This window comes from Salminus brasiliensis, chromosome 15 (genome assembly GCF_030463535.1).
Source record: "Salminus brasiliensis chromosome 15, fSalBra1.hap2, whole genome shotgun sequence".
NCBI lineage: Eukaryota > Metazoa > Chordata > Actinopteri > Characiformes > Bryconidae > Salminus > Salminus brasiliensis.
The window spans coordinates 21,013,970-21,039,882 of NC_132892.1; the positions used below are offsets into that span (position 1 = coordinate 21,013,970).

Genomic DNA, 25,913 nt, shown 5'->3' on the forward strand with positions numbered 1-25,913 from the left:
TAATTAGAATTTTACATAATCTAAAATCCAATCTTAAACTGTAACTAAGATGCAGTACAAATTGTCTCTGGCTTGATAAGATTTTAGCTTAGTCGGTGTTTAAAATGTGGCACAATACATATATATATCATCTCACAGCGTTTTTTACTGGTTCTTGTCTAAAAATCAAGGCCAGGCTGTATGGTAAGGCCATGGTATGCTGTGGTCATCATGGTGATGGAAACCAACCAATAAAAGCTGTGTATAATTTTTAAGCCCACCAAGCCAAGCGTGTCTAATTGTCAGGCAAAATAACAGGGTTGTAAATTCATTTTTTGCCACACTTAGTCACATACTTACTATTTATACACCAACTAAACCAACCAGAACTAAAACAGGAAATAAATCCATTCTTCAGCACATTTTAAGGCACAGGAAGAAAATCAATCTGTTTACTTGTGTAAAGATGGATTTAGAGGAAAACTGTAAAAAAACACACAAAATCACACACACATGTAAACCACACAAATGTAAGCAGTTAAAGGTTTGTAGTTTCTACAGTTGACACACACACACACACACACTATACACTAAACAATACGAAACACATGAAAATGTAAATACCACAGCTTTTAATGAGGACATCAACAAAAGTTAACATGTTCATTAAAGTCTATCATTGAAACGTGTCCAGAGGTTATTGACAATTGACTGATTTGTCATGCAACGTACATTCATACCAACACAACGGGGAAAATAAACACACTGTGAAATACTTGCAATTGCAAAGTCAGTAATACTGGCCACTGCTACGCTTTATAAAAGTGTATGGGTCAGTTAAAGAACCGTGGCAAAAAAATAAAATAAACACAATAATAAAAAAAAGAAAAGAAAAGAAAAGTAAGTTCAGGTCACACACATACCTCCAAAAAGTGTCTTTACAAATCTACAGTAAACTACAAAAGTGTACTTCAGTGGTACTACAAACTGATCCGCTTTATGTAAAATGGAGTGCATTATTTTATCAGTTGTACGTCATGGTTCCAAAAACATTGACCTCGAGTTCAGTGGCATTGGACTATACTAAATGTGTCAAAAAAAAAAAAAAAAGGAAAAAAGTGGTGGGGTTTGGATTTGGGCCAGAGTGTCCTCTGGCATCCTGTAGGCATCAGTAATGGACATTATTCACAGCTTGCAACCATTTTACAGTAGAACATGAAAATGTGACATAATACCTGTGGTTCTAATGCTTTGACCATGTTTGAGTCACTTTTCCTCCAGAAGTTTGTCTGCAGTTAAAGCAAAAAAAAAAAAAAAAAAATAATAATAATAATCCCTGGGTCGGGAATCCCTCATTTGAACTACAATTTTACTCTCACAGATGCAAACATACCCCAAAATAATCTTGTGATTAAGGCAAGACCTTCAATATAAAAAATAAAGAAGCAAACTTCACAGACCAGACACATCTTGTAGGCTGACTAGCTACATCTAGGGTAACGAGAACTTTGCAAGGATAGTAGAAGACACACAATTCACTTTAATAAACAGTGCAGCTCATCGGTGTGTAGCTGTATACAATAAACAATGTTTCCACAACTTTTGGTAGTTGGCCTAATCAGTGTCAGTGAGCCAATGAGGATGCTTGCTGTAAAAGCTAGAGGTAGAGCACGGTACGACTGCTAAATCAGGGGTGTTAACACTACCACTTATTAAATTTTGCACAGCGCTAGTTGAAAGATTCGGTTTCCAAGATGCATTACATTTTATCGTTTTCCAGTGAAACAGGGTATTTGGAGTAAGCGTAACGGACACAAGAAATGGAAGTGTCCTGCACCGACTAATTTACCATAATTCACCATTGTGGAAAATAATGTGTTTTGTGCCGAATTAAAAATGATGTATAATTCAATGCATTTTGGAATAATGTCTATTTATTTATTTTATTTAAATAAATGTAAAAATAATTATTTGCAATCGTCTTGGGATATAGTTATAACGTATATAATATTATTACGAAAATATTCCGAACAATACCCAACCCTAGATCTAACTAGTGAAAATCAGTGTGTTCTACTATCCATGCAAAGTTGTTGTTACCCCAGATGCAGCTAGTCAGCCAAGATGTGTCTGGTCTGTGTTTGCTTCTTTAATTTTCATAATGAAGGTATAGCCTTAATCACAAGATTATTTTCGTGTATTGGGGGGGGGACTAAAAAAAAACAAACAAACAAAAAAGTAAAATATGTAACTACTACATTAATGTCCTCATTATTTCACTTGACATTTCTAAATTATATAGATATTGCAGTAGAAAACTAATTGGCGCATTAACCAACGTTCTAAGGACACCTGTAGTTGGCACTGTTACAGAAAGGCGACTACATTGACCAAAAATACCAAATCCGGATTTTAGTTGCTTTTTGCTTCATGGTATGTATGTTCAAAGCAAAAGTACAAGTCATCTGAACAGTTCATGTGTTGGCAAAAACTGTCCCATGGACTGGGACTAGTTTTACTATATGTATAAATTGTCTTGCTTAGTCTCGGGCAGCTGGTCCTAGATCAGTGCAGAAGGCCCACCCCCTCTCCCCTGCTACCTCATGATGCACAGTGTTTTGGGTCAGGTAGCTCTATGCACAGTTTTCTCGTCAGCATCACTACATCATAACCTTCTCAGTTGGTAAAACCGTAAAAAAATATTACAAATAAAAAAAACGTGTTCATACAAGGTTTCACAGTTCCCTACAGTGCATACATTAAATCATTAATAACTACACAACATAATTCATACTAAAGTGCTCCCAAAGTTGGGGCGGTTCCTCAGAGATGCTTATGAAAAAGTATGAGCTTTCATGGACGGCCCGGTCGCGGTTTTGGTGTCCGTTAACTACCTCTTGTTTTTCTATTGGTTCTGGTCATTAAAAACAGTCATTATAACTTGTGCTGTCAAAGTAGGTCAAAGTTCATGTCAACCTGATGTAAATGCATCCTCTGCTGACCCTTCAAATAGGTCATATGAAGGCCAGCTGCTTGAGAGCTACAACTTTTAGTGGAAAACACTAAGCAGACTAAGCTGGACAACGCTTGTAAAGGCATGTATGGATAAATCAATAAGCAGCAATCCGGAGCTCCAGTTTCTCTCAAGGGCCTCTACTTTAACAAGAGTCCATGAATTGTATGAATGAAAGGGCTATATTAATGCAATCTCTATAATAATGCCTAATTCTATATTAATGCCTATGGATTTAGAATGGGAGGTCATTACAGCTCCTTTAGGTGTCCCAATACTTTTATCCATATATCGTACAATAAATACAGTCATTGGTAGGAACATTGCAGCCAATGTTGTGTTCGCTTTGTGGATGTCATGTGACTTTCGCGTTCAGTTTAATGTTAATCTCGTGTTCACACATGACAAAAATGATGTTACTGAATTACTAAATATTATGAATACACTGATAAAGCCATCTTCAGGGTCCAATTTCAGCAAATAAGACAAATGTGATTAATCCCAAATAACGACACAAAAGGATGTGATTAATGGGTTTGAAAAATTCTTTGACAGCCCAAGTGATCATGTACCCCTTTTGATAAAGGTGTTGTTTGTGTTAATTTTAAGTGCTAATATTTTAATTTTTTATTTATGTATTTACTTATTTTTTTTTTGTGTCCAGATTTACCAGTTCGGCCGGTATACCCTAGACAGAAACGGTGATGTGACAACCCCAACCCCCCCAAAAACCCACATTATCTAATGGCTGTCTTCACATAAGAACTTTGACACAGAAAACCCACTAATCATCAGTGCTTTATCAGCAGGGATTGGTACCTGCTTTATCAGAAGGTACCAATGAGCCTTGAAACTGGGATACCAGTCAGGCCCTGATCTAATGGTTTTTGCCTTCAACAGATAAGATGTCTAATGTGTGATCACCATCACCATCAAAACAAGGAAGATGCCAACTGTTGCTCCATTCGAAAGCTTTTCAGGGAAGTGTGGCACAATAAAGAGCTGTTTGAATGCTGATGCTCCTTCAGGATTTACAACATAGTCAAAGCACTGACGCACTATGAACACAAGTGTACCGCCTATGACGTGACGAAGACCTACAGTTATATCATGCTGAGACAGGACAACAAGGCTTCCACAATTCCCAAACTCTACCTTGTCAAATTCTGTCTTTGGAAGTCAAGATGTATAAGTTGCCAGATGTTCCTTGACGAGTGAGGTTGGAAGAATGTGTCTGCTGCTGGAAACTTAGCTGGCAGCTCAGCTGTAACAGCTGGAATGTCCGTAGGGGGAACTGCATGCCATGGTGGCCGGACACTGGACCATTGTCTGAATTGAAGGACGAGTCCGGGACCATGTCGTTTTCCATCATTCTCCATTGTGGAAGAGGATTCAAATTCTCTACTTGTGGCCTGTTTCGCAGAAAAAAAAGAAAAACAGGAGGTAATATTAAAAAGATGTATACATTAAATGCTTGAATCAAAATAAAAGAGTAATAATAAATTTTAAAAAAAGTATTCAGATGGGATGCACAAGAAAAAGGAGAAAATTTAAAGGAGGAGAAGCAGGGGCTTGGAAGAAGAAATGGACTTTGTTGATATAAAAAGAAATATAATGCATTTTCTGTGTTTGGATTCTGTCAAGAAAGTGAATGCGGCAATAGTGTGGTTTTTATTTATTGCCCAGCCCTACACTTAACGTGCCAAGTGGGGGTGTCAGAGAAAGGGCAGCAAAGCCACAATAAGGTATATAGCCAATGCTGTTTTTGGAACAATAAAAGATCCAGTACCAAAGCCAAATTTGTTACACAAGTTACACTGTATGCATTACAAACACAAATAGCACAACAATATCGTAATCATTTTCCAATAATAACAACCAGAAATGTTTTAAATTTTTTTTTACCTAAAATAAATCTAATAATTAAAAAAACAGGGTCAGGCCAATTCATTTAATGATGGGTTTTAATGAGTACAAAAATGTTGTTACATTTCTGGGTGTTATTACATTATTGAGAAACTATATTACAATATTACGTGCTTCGAACACAGCCACCCACAGCACTTAAGCATAAAACATTTGCTGTTTTAGAACAACACACACTGACCTGCAATGTATTTTGCTCCAATTAACATTAACATGCTACCCAGAATGTAAAAGCCCAGCGGAACACTACTGAAGATATTGGACTCCTCTGTAGAGAGTGTCCGGAACCCAGGTCCAATTCATGCAGTATCAAAGAGAAAGAAGAGACAAGGGGAACATGTGAGTACTACTGATTTTGTTTCATCAAGCAATATCAAGTTATATGACGGACACGTTCCTGTACACGTCAAGCACGATTTCCCCTGCCTTCATGTTGAATTATGTTTTGAACCTGCATTATTTTTGGATATTGGATATTGGATATTATTTTCTGCAATTTACTGACACCTGGGTAATATTTTCTTTTACTGAATCTGACGCTTCCTGTTTTCTATGATTTAATCAGAGATTCATGTAAACACACTGCAGAAAAGTTTTAATAGACTATATGGACCACTTTAACTGTTGAAATTTGAACTAAAGTTTATAAATTGAACAAAATCCTGGGAAAATTTGTAACCTCAGAGCAGAGTTCATTCCCAGTTTTTTTTTCTCCAACATGAACCTTCTACTATTTGCTATCTGTAGATTTCTCTCAATGACTGATGCTTTAGTTGAATACAGTAGAAAAGAGCACAAACCATTTCCGTTCATGATCGGTTCTGTGGTCTCCCAGTTCATGGCCTTCTGGACGGCCTTCTTCCAGCGAGCGTACCGGAACTCACTCTCTGATTAAGGAGAAAAAGAAAAATGCTCTTTTAATCAAGATTCAGCAAATTCAGTGCTAGTGGCAGTGCAAAACAACAGTACCATTCCTCTAACACTGCTGCCTTGCATAAATCACTAAAAGACAGCAAAGATAGATCTATTGAGAAGCCCATGAAGACAAAAAACTAACCCCCCCCCCGCTGTTGTTCAGCAACAATTAAATTCTGTTGTGCTTTCCAGCATGGTTGAATAAGACCAGACTTAGAGTGAAAGGACACCCTTAAAGCCACATGTACACTATTCACATGTCCAAATGTTTGTGGACACCCCCTCTAATGAATGCATTCAGCTAATTTATGTTGCACTCACTGCACTGCTAGTGCCCCCCCCCCCCCAACCCACACGAAACCAGAACCTGTGCTAACTTGATTTAAACGAAGACAACAGCCTGGCAAACAGTAACAGTTTGCCTGTAGGCAAATTAGGTCATTAGGTAATAAACCAATCAAAACAAGCCCGCTTTCTCCACATTTAATACAAAATGCTGCTTTTAATGACCACTGGATTATTCAATCCCTTCATGACAAGCGTCTTAAGTAAGTACTTAGTAGTAGCACCCTTCTGTTTGAGGTTTTTGGAAAGCTGCAATGTGTAAGATGGATTCAGTCAAAGATCAGGAAACCCTAAGAGAAAACGTGTGTGAGAAAGCTGAAGCTTGGGCATCACTGAGGTACGCTTGGGGTCTTTGACCTTCCATCGTCCTTGGAAGATTCAAAGTCCACAAAGACCTGGTTTCTGAAGTCCTGAAAGATTCTGGAGTTTCCATCACGGTCGCCTGACTTGAACCCCATAGAAAATCTTTGGCGGGATTTGAAGAAGGTGGTTGCAGCAGCAAACCCAAGAATATTAGTAAATTGGAGGCCACTCCCTATGAGGAATGGGCTAAGATTCCTAAGGAATGCTGCATGAAGTGTCTGGCTATGAATCATGTTTGAAGAACAGCAGAAGGTTGCTTGTCATGAAGATGTTAAATAACCCTGAGACTGCAATGGTCATTAAAAGTGGTATTTTGTATTGCATGTGGAGAAAGCACATGTTCCATTAGTCATGTTGTGCTGTTTAAATTGGTCTTGTTTGATTGGTTAATTGCAAACAGCTGAGAGTTTGTACCTTTTGCTAAAAACAAAACTAATATTCAATGGCGATAGAAACTGTAATCAGTAGGCTTTAGCAGTTTCTTAGTTAGTTATTTTACATTGGGGCAGAAGAATGTATTTGTGCCACTTCAAGCCTATAATGTAGCCCACCATTCTAACCATCCTCATACTGTTCAGAAGGGATACCACTGAGAATGAGAAATGTTGCCTTACCCTCTGGGTTGATTTGCGGTTCAAATTTCTCAGAAGTGACCTCCGTGAGGTCCTCGGGGCTTAGACTCCAAACACTGACCCCCTCTGCGGCTCCCGCTGCCATAGCTGCTCCTAGAGCTGTAGTCTCAGGCATGGATGGCTTCACTACGCACACACAAACCGTTAGATTCATAGCAGAGAATTCCAGACCAAAAATGATCAACAGCCACTAAAATACCAGGGGTGAATACCATAAATTAATAATAATAATAATAATAATAATAATTGTGGGGCAGAGATTATTTGTATGATGCTCTGATAAGAACTTTCCATCACAAATGTAAAAAGGGACATCTCTGATCCAAACAGGAAGATGAATCATTTCAACATACTCAGCATTATTAAAATATTCATAATGTTCTTGCTTTGCAGAAACTTATCTCCCCCCCTCCTACAGAGCAGATATTCTGAAAGATGAGCAGAGATCAGGGGAGCTTTTATTACAATGCCTCTTACCTACTGGAATGCAGAGTATATCAGCCTGCAGCTGCATCAGGAGTCTGTTAGAGGTCATGCCTCCGTCAACCTGCAGCTGATTCAGAGGAATCCCACTGTCCTGATTCATCGCATCCAGGATCTGGATCAAATGAATTAAGAAACACATTTGAATCATGTGCCAACTTTCTGATTCTGGTGAGTAAAGAGGAGGGCAGAGTCATTACGCATAATTAGACAGGATGGGCATTTTATCCATGTATCAAGCATATACCATATATATGTATTCATGATGAGTCTCCACATTTGTATCAAACACGCAACAATTAATTCGAAGAGGGTGGAGAGTGAGGCTACCTCTCGTGTCTGAAAGCAGACTGCTTCAAGGGCAGCAAAGGCCAAGTGACTTCTGTTCGTGAACTGAGTCAAACCGCAGATGATTCTGTTTGGAGAAAGGAAAAAGAAATGTGTCATTTAACATGATCAAGAAACTTGTGGTTTCACAACTGCAGCAGTTAAGCATTCACCAAAAAAACAAAACAAAAAAAACAAAACAAAAAAACACTTCCAAACGTTTGTGGACACCCTTCTAATGAACATATTTTGCAACTTTAAGTTGCACACACACTTTCTAGACCCTGTAGACTATAGAGGAGTATTTCCAATAAAATAGTTTAAAAATATATAGTCAATAAAAAGCACTAATTATATATATTACATACACATTTAGCAGACGCTAATATCCAGAGCGACTTACAAAAGTGCTTTGCTATTTACCCAAGGATAACCTCAGCTAGTTTGAATAGACTACAAATTCAAAGATACCTCTAAGTTTATATATGTATGTGTGTATATATGTGTGGGTGTCCGAACGAGTCGCTCGCTGTCTTCAAACGCAGACTCATTTCCATATATATATATATATATACATATACACACACACACACACACACACACACATATACACACACACACACATATACACACACACACACATACAGTGAGTCCAAGAAGTATTTGATCCCTTGCTGATTTTCTTTGTTTGCCCACTAATAAAGACACTATCCTTCTGCACTTTTAATGGTAGATATATTCTAACATGGAGAGACAGAATATCAAGACAAAAATCCAGAATATAATTTTAAAGAATATATTTTAATTAATTTGTATTTCAATGAGGAAAATAAGTATTTGATCCCTCTTGCCAAACACACTCAATACTTAGTGGCAAAGCCTTTGTTTGCAAGCACAGCGGTGAGACGTTTGTTGTAGTTAACCACAAGTTTAGCACACACACCAGGGGGAATTTTGGCCCACTCTTCTTTGCAGATCCTCTCTAAATCATGAAGGTTGGTGGGCTGTCGCTTGGCAACTCTGACCTTCAGCTCCCTCCATAGATTTTCGATCGGATTGAGGTCTGGCGACTGGCTGGGCCACTCCATGACCTTAATGTGATTTTTCTTGAGCCAATCCTTTGTTGCCTTTGCTGTATGTTTAGGGTCGTTATCATGTTGGAAGACCCAACCACGGCCCATTTTCAGATCCCTGGCAGAGGGGAGGAGGTTGTCCCTCAGGATTGTGCGGTACATGGCTCCATCCATCTTCCCAGTGATGCGGTGAAGTAGCCCTGTACCCTTGGCAGAGAAACACCCCCAAAACATTATGCTTCCACCTCCATGCTTGACGGTGGGCACAGTGTTCTTGGGGTCATAGGCAGCATTTTTCTTCCTCCACACATGGCGGGTGGAGTTGAGGCCAAAAAGTTCAATTTTGGTCTCGTCTGACCACAAAACCTTCTCCCAATAACTTGGTTCATCTTTCAAATGATCATTGGCATACTTGAGGCGCGCCTCCACATGTGCTCTCTTCAGCAGGGGTACCTTTCGGGCACTGCAGGATGTGAATCCATTGTTGCGCAAAGTGTTGCCAATTGTTTCCTTGCAAACTGTGGTCCCAGCTGCCTTCAGGTCATTTGCTAACTCCTGCCGAGTGGTTGCAGGACGATTTCTGACTGTTCTCAGCATCATTGCCACCCCACGAGGCGAAATCTTCTTTGGAGCACCGGGCCGAGGTCTGTTGATTGTCATGTTATACTCTTTAAACTTTCTGATAATTGCACCAATAGTTGTTACTTTCACATCCAACACCTTACTAATCTTTTTGTAGCCCATTCCAGCTTTGTGAAGGTCAACAATTCTGACTCTGAGGTCCTGTGACAGCTCTTTGGTTTTACCCATGTTGGAGACTTGAAATCTGTGTGATCTGTCTGATTCTGTGGACAGGTGTTTTTCACACAAGTGATTAGTGAGAACAGGTGGCTTCAGGTCAGGTAACAAGTTGATTGGGAGTGTCTAACTGGTCTGTAAAAGCCAGAACTGCTAATGAATACTAAGGGATCAAATACTTATTTCACTCCATGAAATACAAATCAATTAATATATATTCCTTAGATTTATTTTCTGGATTTTCTTTTTAATATTCTGTCTCTCCATGTAAGAATACATCTACCATTAAAAGTATAGAATGATCATGTCTTTATTAGTGGGCCAACGAAGAAAATCAGCAAGGGATCAAATACTTCTTGGACTCACTGTACATACACACACACACATACATACACACACACACACATACACACACACATGACAGCCAATTAGCTCCATTTGGAAATAGATGTACTACCATTCCACCACTGTAAAGCTGACGTTCACTTACCCTCTAGCGCTTGGTTCCCAGTAGGGGGCGTACAGGCCAGAAAATGCAGGGACAAAGTAGCAACCGTAGGATGTTCCAACACTAGCAGCCAGTTTCTCTAGGGGGAATAAAACACTATGATAAACCACCGCTCTAACATAACTTAGACCCTATAAATAAGGGGTTTCTCCACATGTTCTTTAGTAATGTCTGTGGTTACATATGGGTCTGTTACAACCCGAAGAACCATCTGAATGCATACATGTTTCTAGATGGCACCTAGGCTACTGTTATTAATCATAGATCACATTATGCTGTATACTATTATGTAAAGGCTGTTCTTGATTATGTATGGAAAGTCTTTTATAAACTTGTGGTTCTATATGTGCCTTGAGCCCATGTGATATGCATATTTAAAAAAATATGACTGTTCTTACAATTTAAAGCTGCATAAACACTGTAGGTGGACCTCCAGAAAAAACTATATAAAAAAGGTGAGGCATGGGCTGTTTAAGATATCTCAAGACGTGGTAACAGCTGTGTGAATGCACTGCACATACTAACTGTGTACTGTGTATTTACAATGTGTGTGTAAGTTAAATCAGGGTTAGTAGGCTACTAGGCTAAAGCCCAGGGACAGTTTTGGCACTTCCTGATTGGGTTTTTATTTGATCCACTTAAGCACTTACCAAGCTCTGTAGAAGTCTGGATAATCCCAAGGTTGTCTTTCAACCAACGCACGACCGCTCCTGCTATAGCAACCGAACCCTAAAGAGAATAAATTACGGGTCAGTGCTTGTACAGTGGAGAGAGAGCATTCAAACAGTAGCTCACTTCCTTCTTACTTTATACAAGTTACTTATGGGAAAAATGTCTAAAAGAAAGCCCAGATTCAGAAAAGATTAGGCGTACCATTATCTGTTTTAATCCGTTCTAATTATATAGTGTCAAGGAATAAGGACTATTAAGATTAAAATAAGGAAAAACATAGTCAGAAAATAATAAATACATTAAAGATGCATGAAGACATTATTACCTCCAGTGCATAACAGGCTGGCTTGTCTCGACCCAGTTTATACGCAACTGTTGTTAACAGGCCATGGTCTGACATCACTGGCTGAAAGGGGGGGGGGGGGGGGGGGGAATCAGGACACAGAATTAAGACAATTAACACTTAATGACTGTTATAAAAATGTGGTTGATACAAATGTTAAAGGGTTCTGAATTATGAAAACAGTGTTTTTTTTTTTTAACAGATATGAATGTGAGATTTCCTCAATAGTCATGATTCCTCAACTCAAACAGCAGCAGACTAGGACTAGGGGTGGAGATACTAGTGGTGGAGATCTCTCTGCAGTTGCATTGTCAGGTTTAAGGTAAGGTTTACATTTGATATGGTTGTAATTTTTTCAATGATGGTGTTTTGTGTTCTACCAGTTCAGCCAGTATTATGGCTACGTAGCTAATGAAGGGATCTCTTACTAGGTTTTGCCCTTTCTGCAGAAGAATGTCAACAGACATGAAAACATGTCCGATATAGATGTTAAAAGGTTACAAATTCTGATAAGACAAGCTCTTAAACATTAGTTTTTATACAGTAATTTAACAGATATGATTGTTAGTTCTCAATATTAATGTTTCTTTAATTCAGAAAGTAGAAACTTAAGCAAATCCTAAGTAATATAAATATTGTAGAACTGGGAGTGGAGCTACCTAGAATTCTTTGCCATGATGGTGTATTGTGTTCTACCAGTTCAGTCAGTTTTACTATTACCTAGCTAAACAAAGGATGACCCCTTAGGTTTCAAACATATGGCACAACCACATAAGAACTTTCTCCAATTACTGTTATTGGCAAAGTTTTCAGCAATACCGATAAAACTGTAGGTCAGCCAAAATCATTGAACCAATAGAATAGCCAGATTTAGAGAAAATAATTATGTTAGCCAGCAGAAAATCACGACAAGTAGTGAACATAAGGCATACCTTTGATCCTGTGTTTCGGAGCAAGAAACAGCCTGTCCCATAACTGTAGAGAGAAGTGAATAACATTACTCTCATATTCAGTCAAGTGTATGGATGGAGCATGGGTGGGACAGTGGAGGAATATGACTGGAACAAGGGGTGATAGGTTTTGTGTATCGGGCTTTTGTGTATTACTTTCACATTCAATATTTTGAAGGTTTGCTAATATTTTGGGACAAACACAATGCACCAAGCAAAACAGCAGACTCTTGGGTTGTGGCTGAATTGATCCCTATTGCCCCCCTCATTAGGATTGCACTATAAAAGGGATGTTGCTTCGTGTTCAGAGCTGCTGTTCCTGTTCCTCCGGAGAGGATGAGAGGTCGATACGCTTCATTGTCAGTCTCAGCAGCCGATGCTAACAGGATCTTGCGGTGCACTTTAGTCCACATTAAACTGCTGTAGTGACCTACAATGCTGACTACTCAGTCTGGAATTCTACTCTACGACACCAAGAGAAAAATGAACCTGGTCACAGACTCATTTTTTAATGAATTACCTGGAATTACCCTTGGTTTGTTCTCACACAAGGAAAAATCCAAACGCACCACAGAAAGTGCGTCACATCAAACCATATATGAACCTTCTCTCTGCTGAGTGGTCAGACCTGTTTGGGGCGTGAGCAAGAAGGTCCTGTGTTCTGGACTATGTCATATTTCTGCAGTTTAACATGGAGAAACGGTAGAGATGGCCTTGGTTTACAGGTCACACAACACTTGCCGAGTTCACCTGATGGTTGGGTCAGATCGAGGTCAAATCACATTTTCAGCACTTCAGAGTTCATTTGGGACTGGACAGAGACCATTTTCTCTCAAGGGCGCGATTATTGATGCTCCAAGAGGTTCTCGGAAATCTTATGGCAATCATTTTTCACCATACCACTCACCCCAAACTAGAGTGAGACTCTGTAGCAGCTGAAAAAACTTAAACAAAATGCTAATTTTAAATAAATAAATAAATAAACAAACAAACATTAAGGATGCAAGCAGGTTAGCTTGGGCAAAAAAAGAGAAACATTCACTGAAAAAAAGGACAAAAAAAAACAAAAAACAAAAAAACAACAAAAAATACACCAAAAGGGAAAAAAAGCCTTACGTATTTTTGGCCTGGCCGTCCTGAAAACACATCTGTCCCACAAGAGCAGCTGACTGGTCCCCTAAACACTTTACCGACAAGAACAGACAGCAACTTTAGTTTCAGATCACACAGTTAGCCAGTTAGCAAACCAAGTAATGCAATTTCTGTTTGATAGGAAAGGAAAGCTCATATTACCCCTGATATTGGAACGCCAGTGAGAGCACCAGATTTCTGTTTGGGAGTCATAAAACACAGTTAGAAAAGAAAACAAAACATACTTCCTACATTAGATGGATTCAGCTGATTGGTCTAGTCAAGCTCCGCCCACAAATTCTTTCTTTCGCGGCAACTGTTGTGGAAAAAGCATTATAGAACATTGGCAAATATTATATTTATTTGAGTGAATATATGTTGGCGTTCTGATTTACTTCAGAACATCTAAATAATTAAATCTGTCTGTCCTAGCAGCATGACTTCACACATACAAAAAAATGCATATTCAAAATGTATAACTAATTCTGAATGCCCATATTTTGAGTCGTAAGCTACAATTTCTCTTTATTTTGACTGAAATTTTTTGCCTACATTCTGTAAGACTTGTCCAACCTAGCAACAGTTTCTATGAAAGATCATGTATGGGTGGAGCACAGAGCAGTCAGAACATGTCACTAAATAAAATTTGAGTTCATTTTGTACATTTTTCATGGTGAAACACTACAATCTACCATTCAGAGCTACTTCACAAGAACAAAGAAATCATTTCTGACTGAAAACATGCCACATAATCCCATTCCCTTTCTTCTGATCAAAATAACGGTGAATGTGAGCATGCAAAAAATAAAAAAATAAAAATTATTAAAAGAGGAGGGAACCACAAAAACGGCCACTGGGTCAGAAAGTGCTTTTAGGTGAGTGGAAAAGCCACAAGTGCTGCGTGGAAAGACGGAGCTGCCTCTAGTGGCTACCAGCGGGTGAAGTCAATAACTGTTACGTAAAGCCAATACACAGTGCAAGTACGCCATTAGAAAGCCATCAAGTACATTTCCAACAACAGCTACAATATCGGGACTAAACATAAGTAACAATGCTGATGATCCTCAAAAGCCACAACGGATGAAGAATTTCACTGGGTTATTATATTGGAAATGCACTGATTGATGTAATAATATCAAAGGAACATCAAAGCCAACCACGTGAGGGAAAGAAAATAGAAATAAATAAATAAATAAGAATAAAAAGATTGGATTCCCCCCAGAGATAACAATAGCAATAACAGGACTACTCACCAGACTAGAACTGATTTTCTATCAGTGAGCCCAAAGAGACGATAAGACAAAAGTCTAATTGTAATAAAAACAAGCTTCTACACGACACACAACTGCTTCCTAAACCAAATCCAATCTGGGAAAGGTGAACTTTGGAAATGACTTATATCGAACACTTAACAATGGGAATTTAAACAATTTTTACGAATCCTTTAACAAACTTCCATTTACTGGTCTCTTAATTATAGATCTGAATTTCTACAGACTGGTACAGAAAATTTCACCAGTGACAATCTTATCAGAAAATGCTCTGGACTTACCATTAAACCATAGATCTCTGAGGAACTCCTCACTTTTGGAAGAATCTCCATTGGTATATCGAAGTAGCTGAAATAAAATGCACCCCAATTTCTCAACAATTTAGATGTTTAACATGTAAATATATCAGATTTTAAACCACTAGTACATGGACCTACAATTCATCATTTGCAGAACAGTCTACGAATTTGTTTTTAGGGATTATCAGAAATGTTCATGTGTCTTATTGACCTGTATTGAGTTCCTAGATGAAAAACAGTTCTTTAAATTGGAAAATTCTGCTGCCATCTGCGTGGACAATAATATTTCACACCTATAGTGGGTTTCCTCTGGCCTGAATCAGTTAACGGGTTTGTAAACTTCAAGCACTCGTTTGGTTTGTTTCACACCAGAATGCGTCAGGGCAGGACAGTAAATACAGGAAGAAGGTCCTGTGTGCTGGACTAATTCGTATTTCTGTGTAGCGACAGCAGAGATGGCCTTTGTTTATAGCTGTAGTAATTATCTGGGCAATGGTAACACCGGCTATGGGAGCAATTCAGCTCAAACTTGCGGAGTACGCTGATAGTTGGGTCGAATCGAGGGGAGATTACATTCTCACCACAAACAAATCGCTCCAGAATTCGCTTGGGACCGGACTGAGACTGCCACGTCTTGAGGGTCTCAGTGCAGTTGTTTGGGTTCGCATCAGAGTATGTTTACTGTATTCACACCTGCCCAAGCGAACCTTCTTAAAGTACAGTTCAAGTCTGCAGTTTCAGACCCCAAAACAATAATAAATAAGATTAGCATTCAGTAATAATAAACTCCCATCATTTGCTCTCTACGGACTTACAACTGCACAAATGCTTGGACCCCGATCATCCCACACAAAAGGACGAATGCTTACAGTGGTCACGTCCTTAGAACTTCAATGTCTTTCTTACTATATTTCGGTAATGTTATCTCGGTCATGATCAGCCCATACAAATTTAACAACACAATAAAGGGTTGCGTGTCCCCACCTCCCCTGTTTTCAGCTGGCATACCTGCTGTCCAAGCTGCAGGCTAGGGGAACTTTTCTGGTATGTTTAGGATCATCTAAAATTCAAGCATTTTTGTCAATATCCTTCGAACACCGGCTTGTTATTTGAAACCATACAGAACCTGACAGAGCAGGCTCCAAAAGAAAGACACTGCAAACCTCATATCTCCAAAATGATAACTGATAAATGATGACAATAGAAGCTTGACAATAGGAGCTTTCAATAACAGTCAAAGTAAAAATCCGGATTTTTGGAGTGTTTCTATTAATCCGTCATTGGTTCATCATAAAACAGACACATTGAGTCCAGTATTGAGTTTCAGCTAACTCATGGACCCATCTCAGAAGACATATCAGCACAATGTGTATGAATGGGTGCTGAACTTACTTGCAGAGATCTGGGTCCCAGTCCATCGTGTGAATATTAAAGAGCATTGTCCTGCTAGCATTGGTCACATCTGTACAGTGGACACCACCTTTTTTTCCTCCAGTTAGGCACTTAAATAAGAGAGTACGTTTGTAAGATATGTATCACATCTATATCCATTAACATTTGATTGGCAGAGCAATCCTAATGCTAATGGCAGTAAGAACTGTTACACATAATTTAGTGTGATTTTATTTTATTTTTTTAAATGCTGCAGTCATGTTCCCAATACTGTACATAAAACACCACAGTCTTTTCTGAGTCTTACCCATATAAGCCAGGAGTCAACAGTTCCAAACATGGCTCTGTGCGAGAGGACAGCCTTGTGCACCTCCTCCACGTTGTCCATTAACCAGCGGAGCTTCACTGCACTGAAATACGTACTGATGGGAAGGCCGGTCTTATGCTATAGAAGAAAGCACAGAGATGATTAGATAAGATGATAAGAGTGGTACCAGTAACATGCATGTCCTGTGTGGTTTTGATAATATTGTTATGACTTTAAATCATTTTATTCTTACTGCTTGTATAATTTTCTATCTTTTCAGTAGGAAGTATTTTGGTTTTTCAACCTAAATCTAAAAAGTGCTATATATATATATATATTAAAAAAAATTTGATTGATTGATATTGCACGCGACAGTATGCACTGATTATAGCAATAGCTTGACCAAACATTACAAATTTACACAATTTCCGTACCTCAGATATAACTAATCGGTCTAAAGGCATGTTTAGGGCCTGGACCTCTTTACATTTAGAGTATTTGGTTGTTGCTAGGAGTGGGCAATATGGGGAAAAAGACAATATCACAATATCTAAACAAATATACAACATTTATTGATATACTTTGACATGCAGACAAAATCCACCAGTATTGACAGATTCTTTAAAAAAAATGCTATTCAAACTCTTCCCAATACTGAGCAGTGATTCATATTCCAAATCTGCTGCACTTCATCCAATTACAAAGCAGTAATTACACTCTCTGTAATAAAATGTGCAGTTGGTCAGTGTTCTTTAAGCATTGGCAAGATCCACGATACGCTCGCTTGTATCACGATAGCAAAAGTTATCACAATAATCATAAAAAATGGCTTAATGCCCACTTCAGCTGACCCTTATCCAGAGCAACTTACACAGACTTATACAGGTAGACGAATGTAGCATTAGGAGTCTTACCCAAAGACTCTTATTGGTGGGCCTTCCTGGCCAGGGAATTGAACCCCAAGGAGGTCAATGTCATTAGCCACCATATATTACACCAACCCTAACATTAGTTTAATATTGGAACTACAAGGCTATACAAGTAATTAACAAGTTATAGATGTTTATACACTAGAAATGAACGCTGTTGTATAGACTGTTCCATGATAAGTTTGAAGTAAACTCAAAAATAACTGGTAATGTGGTTTCCGACACAGTATTACCTATAACTAACCAGTGCTGACTGATATGACCTCAAATCTGTATCACGATTAATTAAACATTTTACCTCGATTATAATTAATAAACAGTTTTATAAGTGGCCCGAGTTGCTTCCATGTCAGAGATTAAACAGGGCAGTGTCACATGACTACACACACATTTTTAAGGGGACAGTACATGGGAAAAAAAAAAAACATGTATCAACAGAATCTTTACAGAGAGTAACCGAAAAGTAGGACAGGGAGTGTTAACTCAATGTATATGAATATGTTAAAGCCCTATCTGGACATAAGGAGGTGGGATTATGTAATGGTGGGGTTATATAACATAATCCCTTTTAGATTTTCCCTTTAATGTAATCCTTGTTACAGACCACGTGCTCCCACATCAGTAAATATTCAGTCAAAATCTGTGGAAATTGAGATCTTCTCTTCTCAAGTATGGAGGTGCTTGAGGAGGCACTTAGTTACACCGTGCATGGCACAGATACCTCAGGTCTGTGGCAAGCCTTCGACAAAGCTTCTGGCAGCTTTATGCAAGACATTGTGTAGCGTTGGCTATAGGCTCCATATGCGTTATGAACATAAACTACTGTTAGTTATGACGTTGTGTCTCTCCAGGGCGTCTTGCTTTGTTATGAATTCTGCCGTCCTCTAGTTCAGTGTTTCTCAACCCTGGTCCTGGAAGCAGCCTGGCCTGCACATTTATTGCTTTCCCTTCTCCCACCACACTGGAATGAACTAATCAGTTAATTAACAAGTCATTTCAGAGTTGCAGTGGGTGTGGTAAAGCAGGGAAACCACAAAAATGTCTAGAATTGGGAAACACTGCTCGGGTTCTCACCATAGACTCACAGTGGACTGAAGAGTTTGTTTGGTGGACTGTTCGGGATCAGTTTAACATACACAACCAATGTTTTTTACCTGGTTTTTAGATTTAGCTGATTAGCTTAGTTTTTTTACTACAAGATGTGTCAAATCTAAGCCATTTTCTAACCTACAATGTTTAAAACTTTAAGACCCCATAAGACCTTTTACAAATCTGTGAGAATCTTTTAACAAGCACTCTAAACTGAGACCAGCTTCAATGTGTTAAAGAATTGCCACAAGCTATTTGAGGTCAGGTTATGTTACATGCAGCCTGAAGTGTGTATTCATTCATTAATTCTAGTCTTCTTACCTTCAGGTGGTTTTTGTTCCTGCCTGGTGTTTTGTTAATAAGTCTCTCCACTGTGGACTGTGTGCGTAGATCCAGCCAAACTGCACAGAAAAAGAACTTCAATTTAAGCAGATCATTACTATTGGAAATAAACCTTGTATCTCTGATGTTGTCATTTTTTAATACATCTGTTAACACAGAGTATAATCTGATGTCAATCCGATCGTTGTGTTTGCATAAACAATACAGCCGCACAGTTTATTAATATGTTCAGTAAATTCCCTTTATTTTTAGTAGCAGTTTCTATAATGTGACATTTTGGACTGACTGATTAAGTGTAGTAGAGACTTTTCTTAAAATGATTGTTCTATTGTGTGTTTAATATCTTATAATCCAGTCTGACTCTCCTTCCTGACCAATCAGATCCCAGCCCCTTTATATAGCTAGATAGCTCGACTACTGCGGTGAAATAACTGGTTTATAGTGGGTGAATGTGTGTGCTGTGATTTGGGTTTCTGTAGCATGTGTGTATTAGCATTAGCGTTATCCTCCACTCGGTTCTGAATATGCTTTTCAGTGCTGGTTTAAAAACAAAGAAAAGTCAAACAGAGCTCTTACTGCTGCCAGCTGGGCATAATGTCTGTTAATGGTGCATCGAGGACACCAGATGAACTCTAAAACTTGGAACTTAAGACTTAGAACCGGATTGGGATTAAAATACCTGATACCTGATTCATTAAAACACGCCTGAATCAGCCCTGATCAGGATCCACAGAATTGGATCGGGACAGCCCTAGATATGGTCCAATATTAGATGAAAGAAAATTGCCTCACCAATTGCATTGTAAAGTGGCTCGCCCGTTTCCTTGTCCCAGACCAGTGTGGTTTCTCGCTGATTGGTCACACCAATGGCTGAAAAGAGATTCCATGTATCAACATTAGCCTCATAGCTCCAGTACAGAGCTTAAAAAGCAAACTTCACACACTATTAACATAAAGGTTAACTGTGTAATTCTGAATTTTGTCTTAAGTTATCCACTCTAAGGCAATCCACAAATTAACTTAACACCAACACCAAGCAGTGATTGAGGAGACCTTTGATGTTGGAGATGTCGATGTTGAGCTGAGTCAGTTTCTCACAGGTTCGGTCCATGCACTCATATACGGACTGCAGAATCTCTTTTGGGTCTTCTTCCACCCAGCTGAGGAGAAGAAAACAAAACTGACAAGCTTGCACTAGCCAATATTACCTTGAGATTGTGAGTCAGTGGACATTTACATGCTATCTAAATATTGCAGGACAGTGCATTTAGCAGCTATGAAGAAGTTTCACAGTTTCCAGCTCCTTCTGCATGGTAGCACATCTGGCTTTTACACCTCAAGCAACAATGATGTAAAAAATGCTGCTTAGGAAAGAGTGAGAAATTAATGGGGGCTTGATCTTATATACAGGGTGCTAACAAACACCACCTAAATGTCATAAAGTGTTCCTTTAAGAACAGTCACTTACTGTATGCTGTATGATTGAACAGTAGAGATGTACCAACACAGGCATTGTAGGCCAATGCTAATATTGGACATCTGCCATGGATGTATCTAGAGTTATGTGGTATAACGGTACTGCCCACCGAGGTATTTAAAAATGTTGAAGGTATCTCAAAATTACAATGCGTGTCAAACTTCTGTTCAGTGTCTGTCTAGTTCACGGACAAATAGGCTCATTTCCCCATGTGCATTTTAGGGAGCCGCGGGGTGGGTCGCTGTGAGAGCTGTGAGATTGGTAATTTCAAATGAAAGGCAGAGCAAGCAAACCTGGAGGGTATGGTCTCATAAGACTATTCCCTTGACTTTTGAGCTCCCAGGTATGAGACTTGAGGGTAGATAAAACATGGTCAGTACTGTGGTGTTTTTTGCAATCATCAGATTGGTGGTTTAACATTTATTGAGATGATTAATTTAAATTGTGCATGGTGTTAACTGAGCAAACTTAACTTTTTATTTATTTGATCATTTTTTGGTTTTATAACAGTAAAAACAGTATGAAAAAGGTGGATGCTGCCCAACCCTGGACGCACCTGTCTATGCTTATACTAGTCACCTTTCTAAAATGTAAAAACTGTGACTACATCTACCCAGATATACACTGCCAACAAATATGGCACCTCAAAATGTAAAATGAAGCAGACATTTTAGTGCAGTCATCCAGCATCACCTAAACATCCTGATCTTCTGGAATCTAAGTCAAACCTAGTCAACATCTGCCCGATGCCAATATGATTTCATCATTGTGAATGTTGTTGTCCTTATTTAACATGTAATTTCTGCTCATTTTTCCAGGAATGTCTAACGTGACATCCACATACTCACCCCTCTTTGGGAAAACTCTGCTGAATCTCGACTTGATGGTGGCTCAGCAGCTCTGCTGTTTTAGCATTAAATACCTGCACAAAAGAAAAGAACAGTAATTTAGACATTAAACCTGGTCAAAAATGAGGAATGTGGAAATTCTCTTACATGTTCTGTTAAATATTTTCTGAAATACCTTCAACATCAACCTCTTAGGAAAATGATCCAACCTTTCACTAAACACTTTATTAGGAAGGCCTGTACACCTACTGATTCAGCCAATTGTGTGACAGCAATGCAATGCCTAGGATCATACATAAACAGGTCAGGAGCTTTATGTATATATCAACCATCAGCAGTTGAGAAATGTGATCATGTGATCCTGATAATGTAAGTGTAGCATGATTGTTGGGGCAAGACAGGCTGGTATGAGTATTTCAATAACTGATGATCTAGTTCAGTGTTCTCAACCCTGGTCCTGGAGGCACCCTGCCCGGCACCTTTATTGCTTTCCCTTCTCCCACCACACCTGATTGATCAACAAGTCGGGAAACCACGTGCAGGGCAGGGCAGGGAGCCTTCAGGCCAGGGTGGAGACACACTGATCTAACAGGACGATCTTAGTAGACAGTCTCTAAAGGTTTACTCAAAGTGGGTGTAGTGTTATCTGCAGTGTTGAGGGTGTGACTGTTCTCAGGTCAGTCGAAGTACAGCAGGGTGTAGTGTTAGCTGCAGTGTTGAGGGTGTGACTGTTCTCAGGTCAGTAGGACTACAGCGGGGTGTAGTGTTAGCTGCAGTGTTGAGGGTGTGACTGTTCTCAGGTCAGTAGCAGTACAGCAGGGTGTAGTGTTAGCTGCAGTGTTGAGGGTGTGACTGTTCTCAGGTCAGTAGGAGTACAGCAGGGTGTAGTGTTAGCTGCAGTGTTGAGGGTGTGACTGTTCTCAGGTCAGTAGGAGTACAGCAGGGTGTAGTGTTAGCTGCAGTGTTGAGGGTGTGACTGTTCTCAGGTCAGTAGGAGTACAGCGGGGTGTAGTGTTAGCTGCAGTGTTGAGGGTGTGACTGTTCTCAGGTCAGTAGGAGTACAGCAGGGTGTAGTGTTAGCTGCAGTGTTGAGGGTGTGACTCTTCTCAGGTCAGTAGGAGTACAGCAGGGTGTAGTGTTAGCTGCAGTGTTGAGGGTGTGACTGTTCTCTGATCAGTAGGAGTACAGCAGGGTGTAGTGTTAGCTGCAGTGTTGAGGGTGTGACTCTTCTCAGGTCAGTAGGAGTACAGCAGGGTGTAGTGTTTGCTGCAGTGTTGAGAGTGTGACTGTTCTCAGGTCAGTAGGAGTACAGCAGGGTGTAGTGTTAGCTGCAGTGTTGAGGGTGTGACTCTTCTCAGGTCAGTAGGAGTACAGCAGGGTGTAGTGTTAGCTGCAGTGTTGAGAGTGTGACTGTTCTCAGGTCAGTAGGAGTACAGCAGGGTGTAGTGTTAGCTGCAGTGTTGAGGGTGTGACTGTTCTCAGGTCAGTAGGAGTACAGCGGGGTGTAGTGTTACAAAACTGGACAGCTGAAGACTGAGAAAATGTAGACGGAACCTTGATTTCTGCTGAGGTGCACAGATGATGGGCTCAGATTTTGGCATTAACAGCAAGAATGGACCCAACCTGACTTGTGTTAACAGTCCAGACTGGTGGCGGTGGTGTAATGAGTGGGGAATATTTTCACGACACATCTTGGCGGACAGCATCTTGGAGCATCTTGGCGGACCATGTGAATAGTTTTAATTGATTAATGGAAAATAGTGAACAACTACTGAGATTAAACCCTCATAGATTGCGGACTACCCACTTCGGTCTTCTGAATCAGGAGTGAGGTGTCTTACTATGGGAAACATCCCCCGTTTAAACAACCGTAGAAGTACCTACGGCACCACATCTGGCACCTAGCCGAAGCGCTAATCTCAGCAGTGATAAGGGAGCGCCCACCCTTTATAAAAGCAGGTTCAGCTCCCAAATTTGCCATCACAGTAGTCAGTTCTTGAAGGTGATGTGTTTGAAGCAGGAAAAATAGCCAACGCAAAATCCAGAGCCACATTTCTGGTCAGAACATCTCCAAAACAGCAGGCAGGTCCTGTCAAATTTTTTTTTTTTGGGGGGGTGGGGGGGTTGGTCTGTTTCCAGTTGGTCTTTACGGGTTCTCCATCAGACGTAAGCAGGTCAGGAGACCCAGACTGTGGCATAATTGACTCTACAAATGTATCCACCTTATCCAAGGAAGGACAACTGGTGAACCAGCGACAGGGTCATGGGCACCCACGGCGCCTCAAGGTAATCCATGGAGAGCCCACCTTGCAACTTGTAGGACTTAAAGGATCTGCTAATAACATCTCCGGGCCAGATCCCACAGGACATCTTCAGAGGTGAGTGACCATGCCCTTTAAGCGGTCTTGGTGGCACGAGAGCAACCAACACAATATTAAGCAGGTGGTATTAATGATCTGGCTGATTGGTGCACATCAGTGCTAAACGCATGTCAAGAATTCGAAGAACTTGTGGAATGCTAAGTCAGTAGAGATTTCAAGGCAGTCCAGATATTTGCACCTACCCAATGCCATTTAAGAGCCACTGTCTGAACGTTGTCAAATCATGTGTTTGGTAGAAGAGTTTCAGAGCAAGTTTCTGAGTGTTTCCAATCAGCAGTTTCTGAACCACAAGAATCATTGTGCTAGGATGCTGTTAGATAACCTCGATTCTCTGTCCTGCTGGAAGTGATGGATGTTTGTCGATGCTGGCAGTTGGTCTTCATGGGATCTCCATCAGACTGAAAGACAGGTCAGGTGGTCCAGTCTGTGGCATAATTGACTCTCCAAATGCATCCACCTCCCACACCATCGAATCAATGGATGGGGACAGAGTCACGTCACTCCAGGACACGCGGTTCTGCTGATCCACAGCCCAAAGCTGAAGGGAACTGTACCCTTCTAGCCAACGCATGGTGGCTTTAGGCTCATGTGCGGCGGACTCAGGAGTACCCCATTCCACTGACAATGCTTTTCAATGGAGATTTCACAAGCTGTGCAAGAAAATTCACTTATTACAAGGGTTGTCTGCATACTTTTGGACTTCTACTGTATATCTCAGTCTGCTTCAGATGTGCACTGTCTGATGCTGGGCCTTTATTTACTTACTGGCTGGTTATTTAGTCTAGTAGCAAAGTATACTGTTGACTGGGGTGTTTGGAAGAAGCTGAAGTGTCAGTGGTCAGCGCTCATGGTCATAATTCAGCTGGTCTGCGGTGTGTAAAAGTTATACAGGAGTTAAAGATGCCTCACTTTAACCAGACAGTGCAGAATCTCTACTGTCCAGTCCAGGACACACTATCAAAAGCCTCTAGGAGAGAAGGAGCTGCATGAGTGTTTCAGAAATGAAACAAAGCCCCTTTCACATTTGAAGCTTGTGCCATTATACAACTGGATAAAACGCATTATTCAGATAAAGCCCCACTTTATTTAACTGCACGGCTCACCAATCCGCCCAAATGGAAAAGGCTACTGTGGGGGATTAACTTTACTAGTGTCGCAAATGTCCATAAATAGTCCCATATACTGCATGCTGCTCTGCTAGCTAGCTAATGTTAACCTAACTGGCCACTAGTTTTAAACGACGAAACGTAGCCTGTGGTGTTTTTTAGGTCGAAAAACAGTGTATATTTATTAGAAGGTTAGATTAGGATGACTAACTTAACCACGTTGAGCCTAAATCTCCCTGCAGTGCCCAAACAAACTCCTCTAGCACACAGGACTGTCAGCGGCTGATGTAGCGGCCGCGTCTCAATTGACCTTCTTGCTCACTCATAGTGCACTACATAGGTCGTGACATAACAGCTCATACAACTAAGGAGTGCACACGCAGGAGTCAGAGCGGGGTTTATTTGGGACGCAACCAGTCAGCCCACTAGTATTTGAGGCGTGCACGCCGCACAAGGGCACCAAAGGACTCACCCTTCTCCAGGCACTTACCAGAAAACGCGTGGAACTTGTGCCCTGGTCGATGGCGGCTACGAGAGGGCCGAGCATGATCCTGTTGGAAGACGCGGCCATTGTGCCGTTCATTGGAGAAGACAGCCAGCAGCGCAAGGAAACGAGTCTGAAGCCGCGCCGCCGACACCACGTCCCTCCTCTCAGATCCGGCACCGGCTCACAGGCGGCACTGCGCACGCGCCGGTGACGTGGGGCACGGCCTACAGACTGGGAGGAGTTATGTAAATCAGAGAGCGTGTGGCGTTTTGAAATATGTATAATGTATAACCTCGTATGTCAAAAATGGCAAATTTACAGGAGAAGGAAAAACCTTTTTAACCTTTAATCGAAGTCAATGTATAAATGTTTTATTCTAAACCATTTTAAATCATTTCTGTCCATTCAGCAATACATTTCTATACAATAATGAAATAATTAAATTAAATAAATAATACTATAGAAAACAACTGCCAGATTTACATTATGTAAAAACATAAAAAACGACCCTATAAAATTGTAACTGT

At 40.1% G+C, this 25,913-nt stretch overlaps 1 protein-coding gene across 4 annotated transcripts; it reads right to left on the bottom strand.

Annotated features, from left to right (window-relative positions):
- Nucleotides 1–263: 263 nt before the first annotated feature.
- Nucleotides 264–25,540, bottom strand: LOC140536000 (glycerol kinase). Of its 4 annotated transcripts, XR_011977572.1 has the most exons (22): nt 25,390–25,540; nt 21,413–21,486; nt 20,141–20,247; nt 19,880–19,957; nt 19,067–19,146; nt 16,728–16,865; nt 16,421–16,530; nt 15,011–15,077; nt 14,712–14,729; nt 13,621–13,656; nt 13,444–13,511; nt 12,310–12,352; nt 11,360–11,440; nt 11,013–11,091; nt 10,345–10,441; nt 7,987–8,071; nt 7,651–7,771; nt 7,156–7,299; nt 5,719–5,805; nt 5,100–5,186; nt 4,148–4,404; nt 264–462 (listed from the first exon to the last, which is right to left on the bottom strand). XR_011977572.1 is itself a non-coding variant. In XM_072657603.1 (21 exons), the coding sequence occupies exons 1-21, from the start codon at nt 25,480–25,482 to the stop codon at nt 4,394–4,396; spliced, it is 1,704 nt and encodes a 567-aa protein (XP_072513704.1). In that variant the 5' UTR covers nt 25,483–25,540; the 3' UTR covers nt 594–4,393. The 4 variants fall into 4 exon arrangements, 3 of the variants coding, with proteins under 3 accessions (XP_072513704.1, XP_072513705.1, XP_072513706.1); XM_072657603.1 differs by lacking the exon at nt 264–462 and having other exon boundaries at nt 594–4,404; XM_072657604.1 differs by lacking the exons at nt 264–462; nt 14,712–14,729 and having other exon boundaries at nt 594–4,404.
- Between the last annotated feature and the right edge of the window lie 373 nt (nt 25,541–25,913).